This window comes from Toxoplasma gondii, chromosome VI, assembly GCF_000006565.2.
Source record: "Toxoplasma gondii ME49 chromosome VI, whole genome shotgun sequence".
Lineage (NCBI taxonomy): Eukaryota > Apicomplexa > Conoidasida > Eucoccidiorida > Sarcocystidae > Toxoplasma > Toxoplasma gondii.
Genome location: NC_031473.1, coordinates 592,057 through 615,034, shown reverse-complemented (window position 1 = coordinate 615,034; position 22,978 = coordinate 592,057). Strand labels below are relative to the sequence as shown.

At 56.8% G+C, this 22,978-nt stretch overlaps 1 protein-coding gene across 1 annotated transcript; it reads left to right on the top strand.

The window, feature by feature from the left end:
- Positions 1 to 102: 102 nt before the first annotated feature.
- On the top strand, positions 103 to 22,807 carry TGME49_239885 (hypothetical protein). The gene is made up of 8 exons (XM_018780577.1): positions 103 to 3,249; positions 3,659 to 3,742; positions 4,179 to 8,039; positions 8,524 to 9,597; positions 9,997 to 11,461; positions 11,962 to 16,336; positions 16,698 to 16,789; positions 17,128 to 22,807. Exons 1-8 carry the CDS (start codon positions 1,250 to 1,252, stop codon positions 22,333 to 22,335), a joined length of 18,159 nt encoding a protein of 6,052 aa, XP_018637665.1. The 5' UTR covers positions 103 to 1,249; the 3' UTR covers positions 22,336 to 22,807.
- The last annotated feature ends 171 nt before the right edge of the window (positions 22,808 to 22,978 follow it).

Sequence of the window (22,978 nt, the reverse complement as noted above, 5' to 3'; positions counted from 1 at the left end):
GAGAAAAAGCAGAAATACCCAGCGTCGACGCCGCCATCGCGTCTCTCGACAGAAGGACACTGAGAGAAGACGCGCCACAACCTCAGAAAAGGCGGAAGTTCTGGGGCTCAAGGAGAGTCCTGGCTAGAAGGTCACGCGGCACATGAACTGCGAACTCGCGAATCTTGAGAGGTAGGGCAGGAAAAGCCCAGACGAGAAAAAGAGCCGACGGGAAAGCCAAGGCAAAAGCAATCATGTCTTCGTGCATATTTCTCTACTGCTCTCGAAGCTCAGTGAAACGCTGTGTGCCCTCCCGTCGCTTGCTGCTCCTCCTTCGAGAAAGAACCCTTCGCTCGTTAGAGGGCACAGAGCAAACGACAGAAACGCGCGAAAATGAACAAGGCAGAAGAAAAGGTGCCCCTTTGTTTAATTCGCTACCGTTCAAGAGGACTCCTCGAGAACCGCGACAGAGAGCATCGAGGAAGTCGAGCAAAGTCTCCAGACATCGACAATGCGTGGGTGTGTGGCTGGGAAGTGGAGAGAGCGAGACCCAGACTCGACCTCGAGGACCGCGTCTGCTGTCTGCCCCTCTTGCTTTTTCTTTCTTTTCTTTTTTTCTCATGGAGTTCTCCAGACGACCCGCAGAAGGCGCCGAAAACAGTCTGCGGCGGTGTAACGGCCGTCAGCCTGAATTGTTTTTACGCTTCTACCTTTGGTCGCGTGGCGTGCACACGAGGAAGCGGTCGCTTCAATTGCGGATCTGTCTGACTAGCGGGATTTTTAGAGAAAATGCCACTACCTGAATCTCACGAAGAAACGAAAAACAAAGGCGTTTCCCGCTGCAGCGAGGGCTGTTCCGGTGTGCGTCTGAGCGAGCGTGGAGAGTTGAGACGAGAGAGACGTCTTGGGTCTCTTTTTTTTCAGTTTCATTTTAGACATAAAAAAGCCTACAATGTTGCCCCCGGCTTCCATTAAATGCTTCTCCCCGACGCCACGCTCCGCGTTTCCCCGCTGTCTTCTCACCCGGCAGGTTCTCCCCGAGACAGCTTACGCCGATGTTGTCTGAAACTCGATTCTCTTGTGTTCGGTCCCGATCCCTCCTTTCTGGAGATTGTTTTTTCTGCCTTTCGGCGACCTCGATATCGCCCGCTTCTCCCTCTGCTCTAGTAGCTGTCCAGCACAGACCTGCCGTCGAGACGCCATTCTCGCTCTTTCGTCGTTAAGTCTCTTCCGCAGCTCTGTCTCACTCGTCTGCTTGGCGCCAGCCACTATGGGGGCGAGCGATTCAAAGGCGGGTCCTTCTTTTCCTCTCCTTCCGTCTCCCGACTTCAATCCTCACGGACTTCCTTTAGCAGTGATCCGGTGCGATCCCGCCCGCTCTCTCCCCCCCCGGCCTGCCGCTTCTCCTGTCGTTTCTTTCCCCCTTTCTTGTTCTCCCACTGCGAGACCGAGCGACTCGTCTCGCTCGCCACCGGGTCCTCACTGTGGAGAGGAAGAAAGCGTTTTCAAGTGGAAGAAAGAAAACACGGACGACTCCTTTTACGTGTATCACCTCTCCGACGCTGACGCCGAGAAGCTCTTGCGGAGGCACGAAGCTTCCTGGCCTCTCGTTCTCTTGTATGTCCCGAACATTCCGGAGGAGAGACAAGCCGGAAGAGAGGGATCGCTCGCGCTGACTTCTCACAGGCGGGCAAACAACCACCAAAGAGATGTCCGTGGACACACAGCAAGTAACAAGGCCGAGAAAGAAGAAGCAGACGAAAGTAGAGGAGAAGCAACTGTGAGCACAAGAGGCAGAAACGAGAGCGACGCATTGTTCGGGCGCTGTCAAGAAGGACGGCAAGTTGGGAGCGCCGCGAGAAAAAGAGACCAAGAGAGGGAGCTGGAGACAAGAAGGAAACATGGGGATGTTCCTGTTGTCACCGAAGCAGACCCAGGCAGGCCGTTGCGGCTTCACCTTCGCGCCCGCCTCCGATGTCCCAGAAGTCAAACTGTCTCTGATCCCTTTGTAATTTCTCAACTCCGCCTTTCGTCGTCTTCGTCCTTCACTTCTACTTCGTGTACCTCTTCTTCTCCAGCTTTTCCCTTTTCTTCGGGGTCTCGTTCTTCGACTTCGGCCTCTTCGTCCTTCTCCGGTTGTGCCTCTTTCTCATGTTCCTCTTCCTCTTCGTCGACGTCTTGTTCATCTTCTTGCCCCCTGTCTGAACCTGCTTCTTCGTTTGCGTCTCCCCGCTCTGCGCCAGGAGAGACTGCGTCTGTTCGCGTGTATCCTCTGCAGTCGTCCCCCCTCCGGGAGACAGAGGGCGCCGTGTCTGCTCCCGCAAAGCTCCTCCCTGCATGCGCGCACAGCACGCGGGTCTCAGGAGCCGGGAAGACGGTCACAGCCGAGAAGAATTTCGTTCAAAACGAGGTCTTGGACGGTGGACACAGCAAGAGAAGAAACGAGCCACCTGATAGCGTAAGCTGCTCTTCTTCGGAAGAGCAGTTTCGGACAGGCGCAGGATGGAGAGGCCATTCTTCTTGTCCGAGCCGTTGTCGGGAGAAAGAAACCGATCCTTTGTCCTCACAAGCGTCTTGTGTATCTCTTTGTGTCGAAAAGGAGACCCTGAAGGCCTTGGGTGGGTGGCCTGGATGTCGCGCATTCCTCGTCTCGCTCGCTGCGTTGTTGGAGGAGCTCCGCTGCTCTCTAGCTTTTTTCTCGTCCCTCTGCCTGCCCAGGAGACGAAAGTCTCCGTCGAATCTTAGACCAAATGAGAAAGAGAGCCAGAGGTCGCGAGGGGAGACGTCCGAGTCCGTCTCTGGTTCTCCCTTCGGTCATTCGTCTTCCTCTGCTTTTTTCTTCTGCTCGCCTTCGTCTTCCTCGTCTTCGACTTCCTTCTTTTCTCCGTGTTCTCCGTCTTCTTCCACTTTTTCGTCTGCTTGTTCGAGAGAGATCAAGTGTGGGGACCCAAGTGACGCTTCTAGGGGCCCCAGGGTTTCTTCTGGGGAGGCTGGTGGGGGGGCGTTGTTTCTGTCTCTTCTCTCATGGGTGGCCGACCTTCTCCTGACCGATCTGGCGATCTTGCGCTCTCCGCCCGCGACTCAGGTGGAAAAACAAAGTGCAGAAGAGACAGATGAAGACGTCGAGGAAGGCGAAGAGACGAACGTGGAGGACGCGTTCGACTTCAGAGGCGAAGACAGAGAAGGCAATGAAGGATTCTCTGTCGCGCATCTTCTCGTCGTGCTTCTCCTTACACTGATGGTCCAGAGGAGTCCGCGACATCTCTCACTGTAGGTTGCTTTGCTCTGAGCTCGACGTCAGCGAGTCTTCTGCTGTCTCCACCTCCCCTCTTCGTGTTTTCTACTCGGGTGTCTCCCTCATCCGTCCAATACGGAGACACCCCTTTCGATCCAGGTTTGTATGCTTCCTTTTTCTGCGTTCTCCATCTACGGCGCCGCGCTCTCCGCCCTCCGCGTCTGACGTCTCTACCGCTCCGTCTTGAGCGTCCACACTGCGCGCTCGACTCGTCGCTTAGCCATTCACATCAGTTGTTTATCTGATCCGAGATCTCTGGCCTGGGCAGAGCGTAGCGAAGGTAAACGTTATCAGGTCGGCACTTGTGCTTGCACCTTTGTTTCTCTCGTCGGAACCCATGACCTCCGTGTCACACGTTTCCTCGATGTTTGTTTATTTCGCTAGGCTTTTCTTTGAGAGCTGGCTGCACCGACTTCGGCGCGATCCGTCAAACTGGAGGGCGGCGGCGCTTCTCCCTCTCCTGCTCACGTGAGTCTCCAGACCTTTTTTCGTTTCTTACGTTCTCCTGCTTCTCGAGTCTTTCGTCTACTTCTTGGCGTCTCCACTCGCGTTCGATCCAGTTCCTAAAGCACCCGTTATTATTGCACGCGGTGCGCATCTCTCTGCTTCGTTTCCTCCCTGGATTCCTTCATGCCTCTAGACTTCGTCTCGAATCTGAGAGTCGCGTCTTCCCGTCGTGGAGTCATTCGCGTTTTCTTCTGTGTCTTCCGTCTTCCCTTTCGCGCCCGCGCCTCCCTAGCTCACCCCTGCCAGTTCCTCTGCCTTCTGTCTGGGGGTGCGTCCCCTGTCCTGTTTCGAGGTCTTCACGAGTTCGTCTGTGGCGCTGCAGCTCGACCTTTTTGATTATTGGAGGCAATTCGTCTCGCTTCGCCGGGTGTTCATGTCTTCCCGCTTGTCGCCTCAGAACGTCGGAAACCTTTCTTGAGGCCCTGCTCGCCGGCACGCGGGCCCGTGTCTTCCCGTTCCTTGGAGCCCAACTAGCGGCGGTCCACAAGCTTCGAAGAACGTTGTCTCCTCGGCTCTGCGCTCCGGCCTCGGCCGCACGGACTTCACTGCGCAGAGTGGGCGAGACGCCGTCAGCCTCTCCCCATCAAGTCGGAAAGCGAGGAGAAGAACAAAGCAACACCCGCGCGAATATTCACGACGGAGACGGGGAAGACAACCCTGGAACGGAGACTCCTTTCAGTGACTTGTACAGGTTATGGGCAACTGAGCGAGCCGTGATAGCCGCCTTGGACATCTTGTGTTGCTACATTTCGTATCGTTATGTCTCTGCCCTTGAGGTTCTTTCAGTTCTTCCCGGTCGGAGCCTTTCTTCTTCTTCGCTTGCTTCTTCAGGCCCCAGGAGCCCCCCTGTGTGCGGCGCCTCACCAACAAGAACCTCAGAGCCCCGAACGTTTGGACACTGTCTCCTTCACGAGGGACACAAGCCGCAGAGCCGAGGTGGCTCCGAGTCTCCTCGGACGCGAGAGCTCGGCGATACGCTGGGGCTCCTGGAGGCGGTGAAGCAGGCCCTCCCCATCGCTCTTGCGGTCGAGCTTCTCCAAACAGATCCGCAGCTGCATGCAGAGATACCAGAAGCTGGAGCAGAGGCCGGAGAAGAGACTCGCGGGGACAGTGGAGGAACAACGCTCGAGGGCACCGAAGCCGAGGGAATTCCAGAAAGGGACTTAGAACAGGGGACCGCTGTGAGAAACGAGCAGAACAAGACAGGCAGGTGCTCGTGCGAAGAAGCCAAGGGGGGACGCCGCGTTTCGGTTTCTGCTTCGGTGACAGTCTCACTGAGACAAGTCGTTTTCCCCGTCTGTCTGTTTCTCCGAAGGGCAACGCGACTTCAAAACAAGGCGACAGTGCATGCGCAGGGACAAGAGGGATTCCTCGAGAAAGAGAATGTGTTGCTCCCAACTGTCTGGACAGCTGAAGTCGCCTCGCAAATCACGCATGTCCTTCTTCCGTTTCCGGCCCTCTCACGAACTCCTCCTTCTTCCTCTCGTTCTTCCCCGCCTGTCCGACCGGGTCTGCATTCTTCTCTCGTGACTTCTCGGTCGCCGTCTGGGCCTCTGGGACCTCTTTCTGCCCCGGGCGTCCCCACTGCGCCGCTTTCCTCGGCGGAGGCACTTCGTTCCCCACAGCCAGCGGCGCGTCCGCGGCGGGTCTCTCCCGACTGTAGACCGGGAGCAGGCGAGAGAGAAGCAGGGCCAGAGAGGTCGCATGCACTGTGTGGATCTTTACTCACTTCAGGAGTCAAACACCAGAGCCGGGCTCTTCGTGGGCTTGACACAGAAATGAAGCGATGCGTCTGGCGATGGGTGTCTCTGCACATCCAGCTTCGCGCTGTCTTCTCCCAGCCTGCAGTGGCTTCTCTGCGCTTGCAGCGACTCGTGAAGTTCACTGCAAAAGAGACAGAGAGACAGAAAAACGCGTCCGACTTTGAAGGAAGGGGAACGAACAGACGCGCTGAACACCTTGAAAGGTTTGAGGCAGGTGATGCAGTTTGCGACGAGAGAGGAAGGCAGGGGGGCTGGGAGGGAACTCGAGGAAAAAGGTTAGGCGACGGAGTAACAAAAGAAAGCAGCCAAGATGCAGATGATGACGATGGTAGGTGTGATGCTTTTCTTATCACAGTAAGAAGCGAACTCAGGAGGCACCTGAAGACCATGCGGAGGGGACAGTGGTGTAGACGCGGTCCGTCAGGTTGCTCGCCGGCGCCTAGCTCATTCGAGTCTCGTCGCTGGCCTTCAAATTTCTCTTCTTCCGGGGATGTGCGAGAGGCAAAAGGCTGCGCTTCTCAGAGCCCCGACGCCTCAGCTGCCGAGCAGGGAGAAACGAGAGGCCACACCGCGCGTGAAGGCGATTGCAGAGATGCCGATGTTCTCCTTTTTCATCTCTCTTCTCTCGCCCACCTTCTTCATCTCACCTCACAGTACCTCCAACTCTGTGGCGAATCGCCTCACACTGCCGCCTCCATCGTCCGCCTTTTGGGACCCTCTTTCGCGAGCATTTCCGATCTTCTTTTCGGATGTAGCCCCTCTCTTTCTTTCTTCTCTCGTCCTGCCTCTTCTTGTTCTTCGTCCTCTTGTTCCTCTTCCTCTCTTTGTTCTTCATCGTGCATTCCTTCCTCTTGCTCTCCTTGCTGTTCGCCTTCTGAGTCTCTCTGTCTTTCCTCCCCTTCTGTCGCGGATGCCTCATCCTCGTTCCCCCTCCCTTTTCCTCGACGTGGAGCTGGAGAGGGGCACCCGGCGGGAGGCACTTGCTGCCGGAGGTTCTCCTTTCTTCCGGTTTCTTGTCTTCTCCTGGCATCCTTTTTCTCTCTTTTGTCACGTTTACTTCGTGCACTCTCTTCCTCGCCCTGCTACGTGTTTCTTGCGTTTCGCCTTCTTCGACTCTTCGATCTCCTCCCTGTCTCTCCGTCCCCGCGTTCCCCTAACTGTCGGGGTCCTTCGGCTTTTGTGTCTTCATCAGCGTCGCGACGCTCGCACTCAAGGCGAAAAAAGGAAACTGTACGTTCCCTCCTGTCTCCTGTCGCCTCTGCTCGGCGGCGCGGCGCGGTCTCCCCGCAGCTCCCTCCCGGTGCGAGGAACTTAAAGCCCCAGAGAGGTCCGGCGAACGGAGTAGGAGCAAGAACAAGGGAAGGAAGCGAAGGACGAAGCCAGGAGGAGAGAGAAAAAGAAAGGACGGGGGAGAGAGGAGAGGGGCGAGAAGGGAGAAGAGCGGTGGGAGAGTTTGTGAACGCCGAGAACGAAGGAAACGATGCTCGACGGTTTTGTAACTGGGGTATAGGGACGGAAGGTCAGCAGCGCCATGAGGGTTTCGACTCGAAGCTTTGCGGTCTTTCATCTTCGCGCGAGCAACTGGAGAACGAGATGAGTGGCGTCTCTCTCGAGTTGGGAGAGGAAGGCGACCGGAAGCGTGAAGAACTGCGAGGAGGCAGAGAACATGAGATTCAAGGCGGGCCGAAGAAGGACGCTCTCGCCTCTCTCATCTCCCTCCTTCTCCAGCCTTCCCTCGTGAGGCTCTCGCTGCCTTTCGACGAGTCGAGAAGAACAGACAGCCAATTTCCGTCCTCTTCACCGTCTTCATCGACTCGGTCCTGCCCTGAGCCGCCCCTGGGCCTCCTCTCTCCGAGGCTCCGGGCTTCTCCGCCAGGACGCGCTCCTCGCTGCTTCCTTGCCGGCCTCTCCCGGGCCCAGGGCGCCTCCATCGAGTTCGTCGCGGCCCTCACTGCGTGGCTCGCCGCCGCCTGTGACCGCAAGAATGGCCATGGACAGTTCGTTCTCGACTCGGCGAGAGAAGGCGACGGAGACGCGGAGAGAGAGCCGCAAAAACCACCAGGAACGGAACGGCAGCAGGCGCCTGTGCGGGCCGCTTCTTCAGCTTCGGAGACACCGAACCTTTCTCTCAGGGACGCGTGTAGGGATGCCGGCCGGGCCGCGTTTCTCAGACGGCGAGAGTCACTGCGCGGAAAGAGCGAGAGGCGGGCGGAGACAGGGACGGAGACACCTTGGTCTTCCCCTTCACCAGATGGAGGAGACATGGATTTCGAAGAACATGCGAAACGCCAAGACCCTAACGCCGACGAAACAGGAAGCGAAAGCAGAAAAGGAAGTACAGAAGAAACCGACGATGAGGAATTCTCCGAAGAAAGTGGAACTGAAGCACATGGAGTGGAAGAAGCAGACGATTTGGGTGACAAACGCTCTCTTCGGTGTCTAGGAAGCGAGCGTCGTTCTTTCTGGTCTCCCTCGGTGGACCGCGATCAAGCGTAGTAAGGGACTGACGTGATGTTGCCTTTCTCTGGTACCCAACGTTGTTGTAACTTTGTTTCTCTCTTGTCGCTCGTGTGCTCCACCTCTGTCTCGTCGTTGTTGTCGCCATTCGTCGCTTTCGTTTCTCGCTGCGGCCTTCTGGGTGCTCTCCAACACTGGAGGCTTTTTGGACGCCGGCGGACTCTCGACTTCTCCTCACCTCTTTCTCCCGCGATTTACTTTGTCGCTTTCTCTCTTACCTCCTTTTCCCTCCTTTTCGTGTTGCTTTCTTCTCTCGTCCTCTCTAACGCTCATTCTTTCCTTCTTGCTCGCTGTCCTCTTGTTGCTTCTTCTCAGTCTTTCTGCTTCTGTCATTTCTCCCTGTCTGTGAGCTCTTCTCTCATTCTCTCTTCTCTCCCCACCGTTTCTCGCGTTCGTCCTTCCTCTCCTCTGTTTCTCTCTTCCTTCTACGTTTCTGTCTCCGTTTGCGTCTTTCCTGTGCAGCCTGCGGGACTGTGCGACCCCTGCACTCGTCGCCTGGCTTGGCTTTTTTTTCTCGCCGCCCTCTGGAGTCCTTCACCGCCTTCTCCCCGTCCTCCACGCGTGTCTCCTGGCGTCTTTCTCCCGTCCGCTCCGCCCCCAGAAAGAAGAGGAGACTCGCCGACGAGCGCGGGCAGCGTTTCCCCTCTCTGACGCTTCAGGAAACGCAAGTGTTCAGGGCAATGTTCCATCCCCTTCTCTCTCCTCTCCACGCGTCGCTCTCTCTGCTGACTCTCGCTCTTCCCTCAGTTGCGAGGCTGGACAGTCGCCTTCGCCGCCGTCTCCAGCACATGCGTCGAAAAGCCTTTCTTCCCTCTCTTCTCCCCGGTCCTCCCCGCCTCTTTCTTTGTCTCCGCCGTCTTCGCGAGCCTCTCAGGAGTTGCTGGGCATGTCTCCACCCTCAGTATGTACAAGTCAACTTGGCGCCGGTAGCAACCGGAGACCAGATGCGCTCCCGCTGCCGCCAGAGGGGAGCGCCGCGTGCTTCACGGCCTTCGTCAGAGAAGGCGAAACTTTTCCGAATTCCTCTGCAATGGCGGAGACACAGACGAGCGATTTAACAGGCGCCGGAACCTATCACTTGAGGCGACAGAGTTCTGGAAGAGAACACGAGCGAAACCTGGACGATTTGGAAGCGGTGAGAGAGGAGGGCGGAGAGGGGGATCGGACGAGAGAGTTGAGCTCTGCCTCGTTTTGGTGCGATTCGAGGTCGCAAGATCGACAAACAGAAAGGAGACTCGCTGCTCTTCTTTTTCAGCTTCTCGACGCCGAGCAAGGCCTTTTGTCTCTTCCTCACTCCCTTGTACGCTTCTCCGGGGCGTCGCTCTCCGCCTTCGTCGACCTCCATTACTTCCATTTTCTCCTCGCCTATTGTTCGCCCTTCGCCTCCAACCAGTCCCTCAGAGGCCTGTCTGATAAGACAGAAACTTGCACGGGAGACGCTGAGGCGAAGCAAAAAATCCTTTTTCTTCTCTGCGAGTTTCACCTCCACGCGCTGGTCCAAGTCGCTGCGCGACGCTCGGAGGCCGCGATGACTCGGTGAGGACGCGGTCAGGCTTCGGGCTGCGTGGAACCGCGCTCTCGACCAAGAAGGAAAGTTCTCATTTGCTCAAGGACAATAAATGCCACTCCTGGACGAAAAACGAAATAAATCTTAAGGAAATGAAAACAGCAACAAAAACAACTGATTCTACATATACAGTCTGCATACAGGAATCCACTTACCTGCACCAGTATTCCTACACACACACATATGCATATGTAGATGCATTTGGCTGCTGTTAGGAACTCTCTCTTTTGTATTGAGTTATATATACTTTAGATATATATATATATATGTATATGTATATGTATACAAATTTGCATATATGTGTGTAGTTCGTTTTTGTTTGTATTTCAGTTGGAGTGGAGCTGAACTGTTTGTGTTTTTTCTTTCAGCCTGCAGCAGTTTCGCGTGTTTGATTTTCTCTCCGTGCATCTTCTGTCGCGTTCTGAAGCGTCGCCTGGCGCGTCTACCAGAGGGCCCTCCGGCATGGCCGCGCGGCCTCTGGACGTTGGCGGAGGGCGGCGCAGAGAGACTCCCGGGCAGCCGCGAGATTCGGAGCCACGGTCTCCTTGCCTCGACAGAAGGGATGCAGAGAGGAGAAGGGAGGAGAAGGAATGGCGGAGCAATCTGGAGAGAAGCAAGTCGGTGGAGGAGTCCGGGCGCGAGGGAGAAAAGGGCGGCAGAGAAGCAGCCGAACAACGCGGAGGACGCGGAAGACATGGCGGCGACGAGGGAGACAGTTGGAGAGACAAGGGAAACATCGCGGAGACAAACCTCCACCTGTCGACGTTCGGAAGCGACGGGGCATTTTCGAGAGATGAGGGAGACGGCATCTCAGCGCCAGGCACTGAGGACTTCCTGCACCGAAAGCCAAGGCAATGGTACTCGTTGTCAGAAGTGCCTGGGTCTCGTTCGCCACCGGAGGATTCTTCGGACCCGTCCAAGTGCTCGGAGACCTCTTCTTCCTGTTCTTACTCTTCGTGTTTTTCTTCCACTTCTTCTCATTCGGTTTCTTCCTCTTTGGACTCTTCTTCCTCGGTCGTCTCTCGTTCTCCCCCGTCTTTGACTCTCTCGCTCTCGCCGCTCTCCTCTGTCTCTTCGTCGGCCTCGAGTGCGAGCTGCCTGCAGCGCTCTGCAGGTGCGAAGAGTAGTCGGCTAGAGTCTTCTGCTTCTTCTCTCTGTGGTTCTCGGTTAACTTCTCCATCGTCGCAGGCGTCTCCTTTTCTCTCGCCTCAACACCCTCCTGCAGACTCCATCCTCCCCCTTCCTCCCTCCCCCAGCGCCTGTTTCAGCGGCAGTGCCGAGGCTCCTCCTTCACGGGCGGAGACTCCCCTGGGCGCGGTTCGATCCTCGACCGTGTCGCCGTTGTCTCTCCTCGCTATGGCGCGGTCTCGTCGAGCTCCAGAGACGCCCAGACGCATCGCGAGTTGGGCGCCTGCGACCGGAGACCCCGGAAAGGCTGGTGGCAGCCGTCTCGGCGCGACGGAGACCAGCGTTGGAGACACGACGCGGAAAGCAGATCATCCGCAGGAGGCGAAGGGCGAACCAAGAAGGCCAAAGACACACCGCCGACGCGGAACGAAAGACAAGAAGGAACGGCGCAGGGACAAACAGAAGCAGCGAGACGAGGCAGCGGACGAGGGAGAAGGGAGACAGTCTCTCTCCAGCGACGCGAGGCTAAAAGCACCACGGCGCAAAGACCAACCTCGAAAAAAAGACAAACGCCGTCTCGCCTCCTCGTCTCCACTACTGTCTCCGAGACGCGAGTATGGGGGAGGACTTCCTTCCGGTCGTCCCGTGAGGCCTTTCATTCCCCCTTTGCGTCTCGACGCCCTCCCGCCTCCTGCGTCGTATCGGGTACGTGGAGCGGACAAAAGACTTTCGGGTGTAACTGCTTTATCGGGGGCTTTCAGATGGAAGGTTGAATTTCGGATTCAGGTTTGTCTGCGCCTCGGTACCCTCTGTCGAAAGAGGAAAAGAGGAACCTGTCTCCGCTCCTGTCGGCGTTCTTCGTCTTGCTTCCCCGAGGCAGACTGTAAACACCTCGCAGCAGCATCTGTTCTCTGAAAACCTGATTTTCTGACTTCTCCTGTCTCGTTCATGGACATTTAGTCTCTTGCGTTTCTTCCTGTGGGACCTTCTGCCTAGCCTTGCTTCCCGTCCAGTCACGTCCGGTGTGTGAGAGTCGCCTTCAATCACGTTTAGTAAACCGTTCATTGCGGGCACTCTCCGTTTTCTTCCGACCCGTTTTGAGGCTCAATTTTGCATGTCCCCACCTCACTTGCTTCTCGCCTTAGTCTCGGCAGCGACGACTGCAGCAGAACGAAATCACCCTCTCTCGTCTCTTGTCTCTGCAGGACCTGCAGCAGCCTCCGTCAGAGGCCGGCATGCTCAGCTACGGACCCTCGTCGAGGCCCGCCACTGGGGCGCGCGTCTCCAGCCACTTGAGGCCAAGTGTCTCTTCGCGTTTGGGTCGCCGCACCGGCTCGAGGAGACAGGCTGCAGAGGCGCCGGGCGAGGGCGCTCCTCGACGAGCTGCCCGAGGCGGCGAGGCCTCGCTTGGCGAAGGCCAGGACGAGCGAGGAGACCAGCAAGGCGGCGGTGAAGCCGAGACGCAGGGAGAACTTTCGGAGAGAGTCGCGGAAGGGCGAAGATGTGCGTCTCTCAGGTCCACACACGATTTGGAGGAGACAGGAACACAGAGTGACACAGAGCAGAGACCCGAGGAAGAGCCAACTGGAGACGCAGATGGAGACACGGACGCCTGGAGGCAACGAAGTCGAGAACGAAGGGGAGACAGCGAAAGCGAACGCGGAGGCAGTCAGAGGCGAGGATACCTGGACAGTGAGAAAGAAGAGTTGCCTGGCTGCGGCAAGTCGGAAGCGAGAGGCTTCGGGAAGGCGGCGGCCCAGGGGTCGACACGGCGTGAGCCTCCCCCGCGGGACTCTCGCGAGAAGCCTGTCTTTTCCAAACTCGAAACGGCGCGTAGTGAAACCTCAGTCGACGCTGTGGAACCTCCGAAAAGAAGCGACACACTCGCGTCTCCCTCTGTGTCTGCATCTGTTTATCTGGCTGGCAGCAGCCTTGGGTCTGCCTCGGCGTCGCCCGTCGACTTCCTCGGACCCACGCAGGTCGCTGCAGGGCTCGGGGTCTCCTCGCGGAGACAGGTGCGCGCCGCAGGAGACAGAGAGAGAACGCGACCGGGAAAAGCGGCCCAAGGCTTCGATGAGGCTTTGCCGCTTGACGCTTCTTCTTCTTGCCCTTCGGAGTATGCGCCGCAGTCCCCAGTTTCGGAGAGCCCGGTTGTGGCGCGGGACTCTGAGATGGCACCTCCTTCCTCGTTCTCCAGGCACATGTGTGGAGTGCCGAAGGCCCCCGCTGTCACCATGCATGAGAGTTCTCTACCGAAAGTCTATCCGCCGCAGCTCTGGTCGTTCATGAAACGTCCTGCTTCTGCGTCGCCTTCTTTCTCATCTTCTTTCCCACCCTCTTTTGCCCTTTCTGCGCTTTCCATGAACTACCAGAACGCCGGCGGGGTTTTTTCGCCTCGATGTGTTCGCCGCTTCGCCGGGGCTTCGGACGCCTTCGCATCGTCGACGCATGCGCGGCCCTGTCGTCGCCGGAGACTCTTCTCCGACTGTCTCTCGCTTGTGAGAGACGACGAAGACACCACAGCCTCGGTCTTGTGCAGAAGGCCGCCTTCTGTGGGGCGCGAGAGACCCGCCGAAGCCGAGGAAGCAGGCTGGTGGTGGAGGCCTCGCAGACGTTCTGAGGGCGCCAGACACTCGCCTGGAGCAGAGCGCGTGGAGAAAGAGACAGCAGACGAGGGAGTCGACAAAGGCAACCACACAGAGGGACCGAAGGAGCGAACTCACCGTCGAGTGGGGGAAGGGAAACGAGGCGAAGAAGCGGCGTTAGAGCACGACCAGGAGGTGAACGCAAGGAAAGGAGAGAATGGAGATGAGGAAGAAGACGCGCAGGAACTGGCGGAGACGTCTCACCGCCGTTCGCCTCCGCTGAAGGCTTCAACGCCTACTTTCGCCTGTTCTGTTTGCGACGCGACGGGGAAAACTGCTCTGAACACCACACCCCCTGGGCCGGCTCCACCCCCGCAGTTGTCTCTTCCGACTACGTCTCCGCGCCGGTGTCTCCACGTCGGAGACACTTGGCCGATGGCAACGACGTGCGTTCCTAACGGAGCAGAGGAGAAGGAAGAGGAGATAGAAAGAGAGCGACAGGCTTCTTCCGGAGAACGCGAACTGCATGCGATGTTCAAATGTGGGGAGGATCCCTTTCTCAGTTCCGCCTCCGCCGAATGTCGGCCTCCTTTTCCAGAGACAAGTCGGCCTGCAGGTTCACCTCCAGGGCCTCCGTTGGCTTTTTCAGAGACCTCTGGGGCTCCCCAGAAGAGTGTCTTTGCGACATTTGGACTGCTTCCGAGGCGGAGGCAGAGCGCTCGTCAGGCAACTTGTAACCGGTCTCCTGCTTTGCTTCCTGGCGCCGCAGGAGTGCGTGGTTCGTGCGTTCCTTTGCCCCTGGCCTCTGCGGTGTCCTCTTCTGCGTCCGTCAAACTTTTGTGTTCGCCTCGCTCTATGGCCAGAGGCTGCGGACCCTCCACGCATCGTGTCTTCTCCTGGCAGCCGCGAGCGTATGAGAAACTTTGTCTCTTGGCTGCTCTCGTCACTCCTCGTATTCACGGACAACAACGTCTGGAAAAGCAGGAGACATCCGCTCCTGAGAAAGATCTTCCTTCCTCCTCTCATTCTTCGTCTTTTTCTTCGTCCTCTGCGTCCTTTGTTGCTTCGGTGAAGGACGCCTCCGCTGGTGGAGGGAAGGTGAGAGACTTTTTTCTTCCAGAAGCGAAGCGCCAAGTCGGCAGCGAAGGCGAGTGGGAGAGAGGGGCCTCCCGCCCCCCAGACGCGGGCGCCGAAAGCGAGAGAAAGGCGGCGGTGAAAGAGGAGCAGAATGCGGAGCGGAGAAACTTTCCTTCGACCTTTGACATGGCCACCCCAACGCCAACTCTCGTTGTCTGGGCATCCACGCAGGAAGGCAAAGGTTTTCACGAGCAGGAGAAGAAAGCCGAGTCGCCCTCGGTCTCTCTCCTCCCGCCTCTGCTCTTCCCCGTTGCTCCAGGCCTCGCCTCCATCGCTTCGCGGGTCGCGCCAGGGCTCCTCGTCGTCTGGCGAGAGGCCCAGAAGCTCTTGTTGCCTCGCGAGGAGAAAGAAGAAATTGAGGGACGTACAGAAGAGAGGGAAGGAGAAACGAGAGAAGAAAAGGAAGGTCACACTTGTGAACGAGACAAGAGAAAGAGGGTCAAAGGAGAAAGAGGTGGAGGAGGAATCTGGACACCGAGAACCCCGCGGCGTCCCTGCAGGGCCTCATCATTCTCCTGCAAGCATCCCCGTTGTGGCAATCGGTTTTACTCGCGTGAGTCACACGAGTGTTCCGACGCCTCCACGCGACCGCCTGACTTGTCTGTCTTCTGTCTCTCGGCCTCTGCGTTCGCCTCGTCTCTGCTTTTTGGAGAACTGTCTCTCGTCTCCTCTTCGCCCAGTCTCGTCTCTGCGAACACTGACAGACACCGAGGCGAGGCTCCACAAGCACCGCCCGGCGACCTCGAGGGACCTTCTCTCGAGAACCTGATCGCGGGTGCGTTGGCGGCGCAGAGCGAGCAGACGCTGTGTCGCGAGGCGCCTCTGCATGCAGCAGCGGTTGTTCTGTTTGTCTCGCTTCTGATTCAAGACAAGCGAGGCTTGCTCTCCGATTTCGACGGCAGCGAGGGCCTAGACGCACTTATGTCTCCGCCTTCATCCCGCCCGTACGGCTCTCTCGTCTCTCAGGCCGACAGCGTCTTGTCTGTTGCTCCTCCGTCTCTGACATCAAGACGAGAAGCCGGAAGTCTTCCTGTGTCTCCATCCGCAGAGAGATGTTGTGACAAAGACGTGGATGTGAAGGGGAGCGAGACGGGACTCGACGGCCCAACAAGGCGAGAAGAAGACCGGCGAGGAGAGGGCGCGAGGACTCAAGGTTTCTCTTGCCAAAACGAGCGAAACAGAGGAAGCACAGAAGGCGGAAGGAAGCATGAGAGGAAGGAAGAGAAGGAAGAGGCCAGGAAGGAGGAAGAGCAGGAAAGAAGCAATGGAGACGAGACGGCGCATTTCCACTCGGCGAGAAGTTTACTTTTCCCTTCAGTTTCTCCCTCGCGTTCGTTGGGCTCAACGCTCTGCTCTCCTGGACGAGGCACTCCAGGTGGATATACACTGGGATTCGCGCATGTCCTTCCTCTGCTCCAGCATCACCTTTCCTTCTCCTCTTCCTCACGACAAGCAGGCATTCTCTCCGCTATGTCAAGCGAGCGACGAGGCCAGAAGACAGATGCGGGAGAGAGACATCCGAGGCGGGGCAGGGAACAGAACATGCAGGGAGAGAAGAGCACGAAGCGCAGAAGAGAGGAGAGGAGAGCTGTGTGTCGGAGATCGACTGTACGGACACCGTTGCGAGACGCGATGCCTTCTCCATGGAGCTTGCACTGTTCTTCCGATAAAGGCAGAAACGCGCGAGAAAAGGAAGAGCGAGAAGAGAGAGAAGAAGCGACTCGTAAAGAATTCCTTCGCCTCCTGGTCTGTTTTACTCAACGCCACCTAGGTCTCCCCGGCTGTCGTCTCCTCAAGCTTCTACATGCGGGACTCTTTCTTCACATGCCTGCGACTCAGGAGTCGAAAATAGGAACAGGTTCGCCGCGCTCCTTCCGTCTAGTGACAAAGACAATCGAACACGAAGCGTGGACGAGTGACGGCTTCACGAGTGGATGCTCTCCCTTTCCCAATCTTACATGCGCCTCTTGCATAAGCATCCTGGTTCTGCTGTTGCTCGGTCCCGCCTGTCTCTTTTAAGTTAGAAAGAAAAGTCGCAGGCTCTGTAGGAGAGAAGCGCTGAACATGCGTCGATATATGCATGTATAGGTTTATTTCTGTACGAATACGTCTACACATATGCATATACTCATGTCTCTACACATGCCCACCTATTCATATATATATATATTATACACGTATTTGTTTATTGTCGGAAATGCGGCTTTTTGTCTTTTCAGGAATGTATGGCAGTGTGTCGAAATGTGCGACGGTCTTTCCTGAGATTCCGTTCGTCGCGGTCAAGCGCGTTTCTGCTCCTATTGATGAGAAAGTACGTTCTGCCATTCCCGGCCAATTTGCTTCATCCAGCGCCTCGCTTCTCTGCGCCAAAGAGTCACATAAAAGTCTTCTGATGTCGAGAACGAAGGATACCTGAGGATGCTCTTCAAATGCATATACATTTACATACAAACCTATATATATATATATATATATATATGTGTGTATGTATATCAATGTGTATGTATATATACATATATATATATATATATATATGTATGTACATGAATGTGTGTGTGTATGTATATATATATATATATATGTGCATTTGTGCATATGCAACGGTGTTTAAATGATCTGTTTCCTTGGAGTGGTTTTTGCTTTTCTTAGAGCCACTTGATTTTCAGTTCGATCTTCCACGAGGTGATCTGCTTGGACGCCTTCCGCCTGGCGACTCCGCTCCTCTCCGAGTTGTTTGATTTCGGCCTCTGTGCATGCGACGGACTCCTCACCTACACGATCAACATGAAGCTGTATGGGTCGACGTTGGGGGAATGGCGCCGGGGCATCTGGGCGCAGGCTTCTTCTCAGTCCTGGATCTCTCTCCTCCAGTCCTCCGGGGAACCAGAGAAAGACGAAGAGCCGAGGGAGGCAGAACCTGTGGACCAGGAGGAGTCTGTCGAGTTCCAGCGAGCTCTGCTTCCGCTTCTGCTCGGGATTTTCCGTCAAATTGCATGCGCCGTCGCGACCTTGCATGCACGCGGCGTCCTGCACTGCGATTTGAAATGCGACAACGTCCTCGTCGACTTCTCCACTGCGCTTCCCGTCCCCCTCCAGTGTGCGCGCCGCAGCAGAAGCCTGGAAGAAGCTGATTGGAGTCGAGGCCAGCAAAGAGACGGCAGTAAGGAGCTGACGGCGCCTGAGAGGAGCCGAGGCGCCTTGCATGCACAGGCGAAGGTCGGCGACGAAGAGTCGAGGGAAGACGAGGTCGGCCGATGCGTCACATGCGACGTCAACACTCACGAGTTCTCTGCACTCTTCCCTCGTCTTTCACTGTCTCCGACACAGACGCCTCGCTCCTCACGGCCTGCTCCGACCGACGAGGAAACCCGCGAAGCGTCTCCTGCTCTCGCGCCTGTGCGGCTGTCGAGCGGCGTTCTGCTGATGCCGCGGGTGGCTTTGTCGGACTTTGGGGAAGCCTGCGTCCTGACGAAGAAGTCGGCGCAGCCGAAGACGAGGTCGAGGGGGACGGAAGTGAACAAGAGCCCTGAGCTTCTTCAAGTGACCGTCCTCCAGGCTGAGGACTCGGACGAATGCCAAGAAGAATTTGAAGAAGCCGCCAAAGATGTTGAGACTGCACGCGGAGAGCAGGCGGCGCAGAGGTTTTCCGGGGAGCCAGAGGCGAGTGGCGAGAGGCCAGCGCAAAAGGAGCAGCCTGCCGCCTCAAGTGTCTCTCGAGGCCCTTTGCATCTGCTGTCTTCTCCTTTGGAGTCGAGCACCTCGTGTGAAGCTTTTTCGTCGTCTGTGGCCGCTGCGAAGCAGGTCGAAGACATCTCTGTCTCACCTATCGTTCCAGCTTTGGGATTGCCCTCTTCGCGCCGTCGAACCGGCTCGGAAAGAAACTCGAGCTTGGCCATGGCCGCCGACATCTGGGCGCTGGGCTGTCTGTTCTTCGAGCTGGTCACTAGGCAGTTCCTATTCTTCAGCAATCCTGGTTTCTACCTGCGACTCTCTGGGCGCCTTCCGCTCTTCGACGACGCCTCGCGCGAGCTCTTGAACGCCATCCATCCGATGCTCCTGCCCTTTCTCCATCTTCTCCTGCGCAGAGAGGCCGCCAGGCGCCCCTCCGCCAGCGACGTCGTCGCTCTCGTGGACGCGCTTCTGCTCGCGGTGGTCGAATCGAGGACGGCAGACTTTCGTGGATCCAGGAGCGCGGAAGACTGCAGAGGAAACTGCAGGAGCAAAGACGAAGGAACAGCTGTGAAGAGAAGCTGTGACTTGAGAGGAGACAGGGAAGCAAAGGATCAGTCTTCCGAATGTCTCTTTTATCTGGGAATGAAGCCGCCGCTGTTGGGCGACACCCGTCATGCAGAAACGGAGACTTGCGGGAGAGAAGCAGAAGCCACGAGCGAAAGAGAAACGAAGGTCATGGTGGAGAGGTCGCCTCAACAGTTTCTCCGCGAAGGTAGATGCGCGCTCGCTGAGCCAAATGCATCAGGCAACTTGTCGCATCCGCGGCAGCAGCGAAGTCTAGAAACTCGAGACGACGATGTTCGCTTTTCCAGAGACAGAAACAAGCAGGAAAGAAGAAAGACGGACCGGAGTCGTTGCTGTCTCGGTCGCGGGAGGGTCTCGACGCTCTCCTCTCTTGAGAGTCGCAGTGCCTCCGACACAGACCACAAAACTCAAAATGACGCGAAACTAGAGGCAGAAGACTGGTTGACAGAACAGGATTTGAGTTGCTCCCCGCTGTCCGCTGTCCCGGACTTCCGCCCTACCTACGCTGCACCTGGACGATGTGCGAGCCTGCTGAGAGTCCTCCGAGACGTCGAGATTTGGATGCTTCCAGGGGGGTCCTGTCCCTCGCTGTCTTCTCGGTCTTCCGGTGGCCGAGTCTCCTGGCAAACATACGCCTCTTCGCTTGTGCCAGGAAACTGTGGACTTGTGCAGGCGACCCAGCTGAGTCGTTTTCTGTCACGTTTCGCCTTCGTCGTGGACTGTCGAAAACCTCCGCGGAAAGGCGTCGAATCGCAGGAGCGACCCTGCGCGTTGGACTCTTGGTTCGCCTCTCGCATGGCTCTTCGGGAACTCAGGGAGACGGAGGAGGCGAGAGAAAACCTCCGGGTCAACGAGGCGAGGGAGGGCAACATGAGCAGCCGGCCGAGTTGGTCCGCGCGCTTTGCGACGCTTCCACCGAGTGTCGCTGGCTGGCGGCGCGTGCTGTCCTTCTCAGCATTCTGCCTGTCGCGCGACGGGGCTGCATGCAGAGAAGACGAGAGGGAAAAAGAAGAGACAGCTGATGCGCGAGGACTGGAAAGTGAAGAAGAGAGTCGGCTCGGAGGAAACGCCGGCTGCTTTTCCGAAGGCGAGGCGTTCTCTGCGTTTTTACCTGTCTTCTTCGATTTCCTTCGAGAAGCCGCCGCCTGCGGTGGCCGCGTTCTCCTAATCGACGAAGAGGAGACAGGACAGCCCGGGGAATGCGGCAGCGAGGGAGGCTTAGGTGGACGGGAAAAGACCAAGGAACAGAAAGAAACGGACGAAGTTGGAGTCAAGGAAGAAACGCGAGAGCACATTTCGATTGCATGTGCCATCGCGCTCGTCATGGAAGGCCTCTCGCTCGATCCCTTCCGAGCCGCCAACTTGCTGAGCGCGCAGTGTATATACACCTCCTTGACGGCGGGGACGCGGGGAATCCTTTCTGCTTTCTTTCAAGAGCGGCTGAAACCTGCGAGCAGACCGACTTTCTTCTCTCATGCAGGGCGGTGGGAGGCGAACGTGCGTCTTCCCCGTCTGCATGCGAAGGAACAGTTTGAGGAGTTGTCTTCTTTCTTGCGGTCGCAGGTCGGACAGCCTGTCACCGGTGTCGCCACTCTCGACGACATGGAGCATGGGGACAGGAGAACCGGGGCGACGAGGCCTGGTCTTGAGAAGAAAGGCGGAGACAAACAAATGAGCCGAGTCGAGTTGAACAATGCCTTCGGGGCCTCGTCACTACACAGCAGCAGGTCGAGTGCAGATACTTGTGTTAGTCGCGGTTTTCTGAGAACAGGAGAAAAAGACAAAGAAGGAACTCGAGAGAGAAGAGGCGAAGGGCGGACATTTGAGAAGGAAACAGAAAGAGAGACAGAGTCGTCCTCTGTCGCGTCTCTTTCTTGTCTGTGTGGCTCATGTGTGTGGAGACTTCCTTCTCGCGCCTCGTCGGATTTCTGCGTTTCTCCGACTTCTTTTTCCACGCTCGCGGGTGCCGTCGCGTCTTCAGGGCAAGCGTTTCGAGTGAGTCCAAGGCTGAGTTGCTGTTCGTCTGACGACCTCGGAAGCCGCGATGCACAAGCCACGAAGACGCGAAGCTGTCTCTCTGTTTCTGTCGTCGGCAGTGATGCAAGGGAGAATCCGGGAAGACGAGAGGACGCGAAAACGCCGCCTGGAGAGGCTGGGACTTGTGGGGGCGACATATGTCCCCTCCGCGAGCTTTGCGGTGTCTACACAGCCCATGTCCGCGCGGCGTACGGCCTGTCGAGGCTGGCGGGCATCTCGTGGCGCCTTCTGATTCTGTTTCCTGGATCTGCGGCTGCATGCGGCGACGAAGGCCGAGTTTCAGAGAGGAGACTAGAAAAACCGAAACATGCTTTGGATGTCAGTGCGTCGCTTTTCTCGCTTCTGCGCCGCTTGGCTGGAGGCAGCAGAGGATACCTGGAGTGCACATACACCGGGTTCAGGGACGCAACTGAAGGACCGCTCGCAAACGCAGAAAATGTGGTGCTCTCACGGCTTCTTTGTCGCTCCACTGCCGCTGCTTCACCTCCTCAGTGTGTCTCTTCCGGTTGTCCTGCGTCGAGGGGATTTGACAGCAGAGAGTGCAAAGCGAGCATGTGCAGAAAGGAGAGCAGAGAACGAGAAGAGCGTCGGGAAGTCGCGCCGCTAGACGAGCAGGGAAACGAGAGAGAACTCGAAGCAACGTCGGCGCTCGCGAGTGTCTGTGACGACTGTGAATTCGTCCAGCATCTGCAGTGGAAGTATTTTCGCTGCCGAATTTGTCGTGTGCTTTCGTTCGCGCTCGGTCTCCCCTCTGCTGCGGGATTTCCTGCTGAAGGCAGGTGTGACACCTTGGAGGCCGAGAAGAACGCAGAGAGCGAGAAAGAGAGAACGCAGGCCTGGGAAACGCGAAGCGATCCTGGAGAAGGCGAGAAAGACGAGAAGGACGCGAGCGACTGGGGAAACAGACACCCAGGTTTCCAGGTGTTAAAGGGACGGAGGTGTAGTCTTACCAAGGACCCAAGGAAGGCAAAGAAGCCGCGGTCTCCTGTCTGTGCTGTCGTGGCTTTCCCAGTCTATCACGCTGAGCCGCAGGGGCCTTCGACCTTGCATGCATGTAAGAAAATAAGAAAGCCACCTGAAAAGGAGATTCGCAGCCGCGGGGACGAAAGGGCAGCTGATGAAAAAAAGGCAGAAGGACGAGAGAAAAAAGAGACAGAGGGCAGTGAAGTAGCCGCGGCGTTTGAAGAACCAAAGGGGAAGTGGAGCCCATTCCGACAAGGGGACGAGTCGGATGGTCTCACGGAGAAACTTTTAGAACCGAGGGAGGCTTTGGCCTTCGCGGCGTCGCTTGCAGAGACCGAGAAGCAAGAAGAGCCGAGACAGAGCGAGGAAAGTGTCTTCGTGTGCAGGACGAAAGCAGAGACCAGGAGGCCATATAGGAGACAGAGACAGGAGACAGACGAGCTCGGAAAAATCGAACGTTTTGACAAAAAAAGCGACAACGGCCGTGAATCCGAATGGAGCGACTCGGACGGTTCGCCCCTGGCAAGACGTCCCGTGCTCACGAAATTCCTTTTAAGCGATTTCCTGTTTCGGCCGAATTTCCAGAAAGGGAAGGCTTAAACGTTGTCAGGGATTATTTAAAGGAGGAGTGGAAGGCGCTCGTCTAGGAAACACAGGTTTTTGCAGCGGGGGAAAGAGACTGCTCATATGCGAGCTTAAGGAGAAGCGTCGTTTGTCGGCCCTAAAGGCTTTCTGTGTGTATCAAGTGTAGTGAGAGGAGTCGTCGAAGAAAGCAGGCTGTCAGATCTCGGCGTTTGTTTCTGGACTCTGAGTCGCATTTTCAAAGGAGAAATCTCCTCCTCAAACTGCCTTTCTGAGACGTGTGTGGGATGGTGGCCTTCTGGGGATAATTCCCAGAAACACGGATTTCTTTACAGCTGAAAAACGACCTGGGGAAAATGGTCTACCGGCGCGTTGAGGCCTCGGGAGTTTTTCACGGTTTTTCTTTTTTCATGTATCCTTTCTTGAGATACTGGCGAGTTTCCTCTTTGGCGTGGGAAGGACCCTGCGATTTCATTTGTCTGACAGACTCAAAGGCACAGAAGCGACTTCAGGATCTCCAGGAAAGTGACTAGTTGAAAAGCAGTTGCCGAGACAGACAAGTCCGCGATTGCTGCGACACAGAAACGTGTTCAAATGTGACGCCACGTCGCCGGTTTCCATCAGGATAATGAACAAGAGTTGAAGGAACACGAGTTAGAGG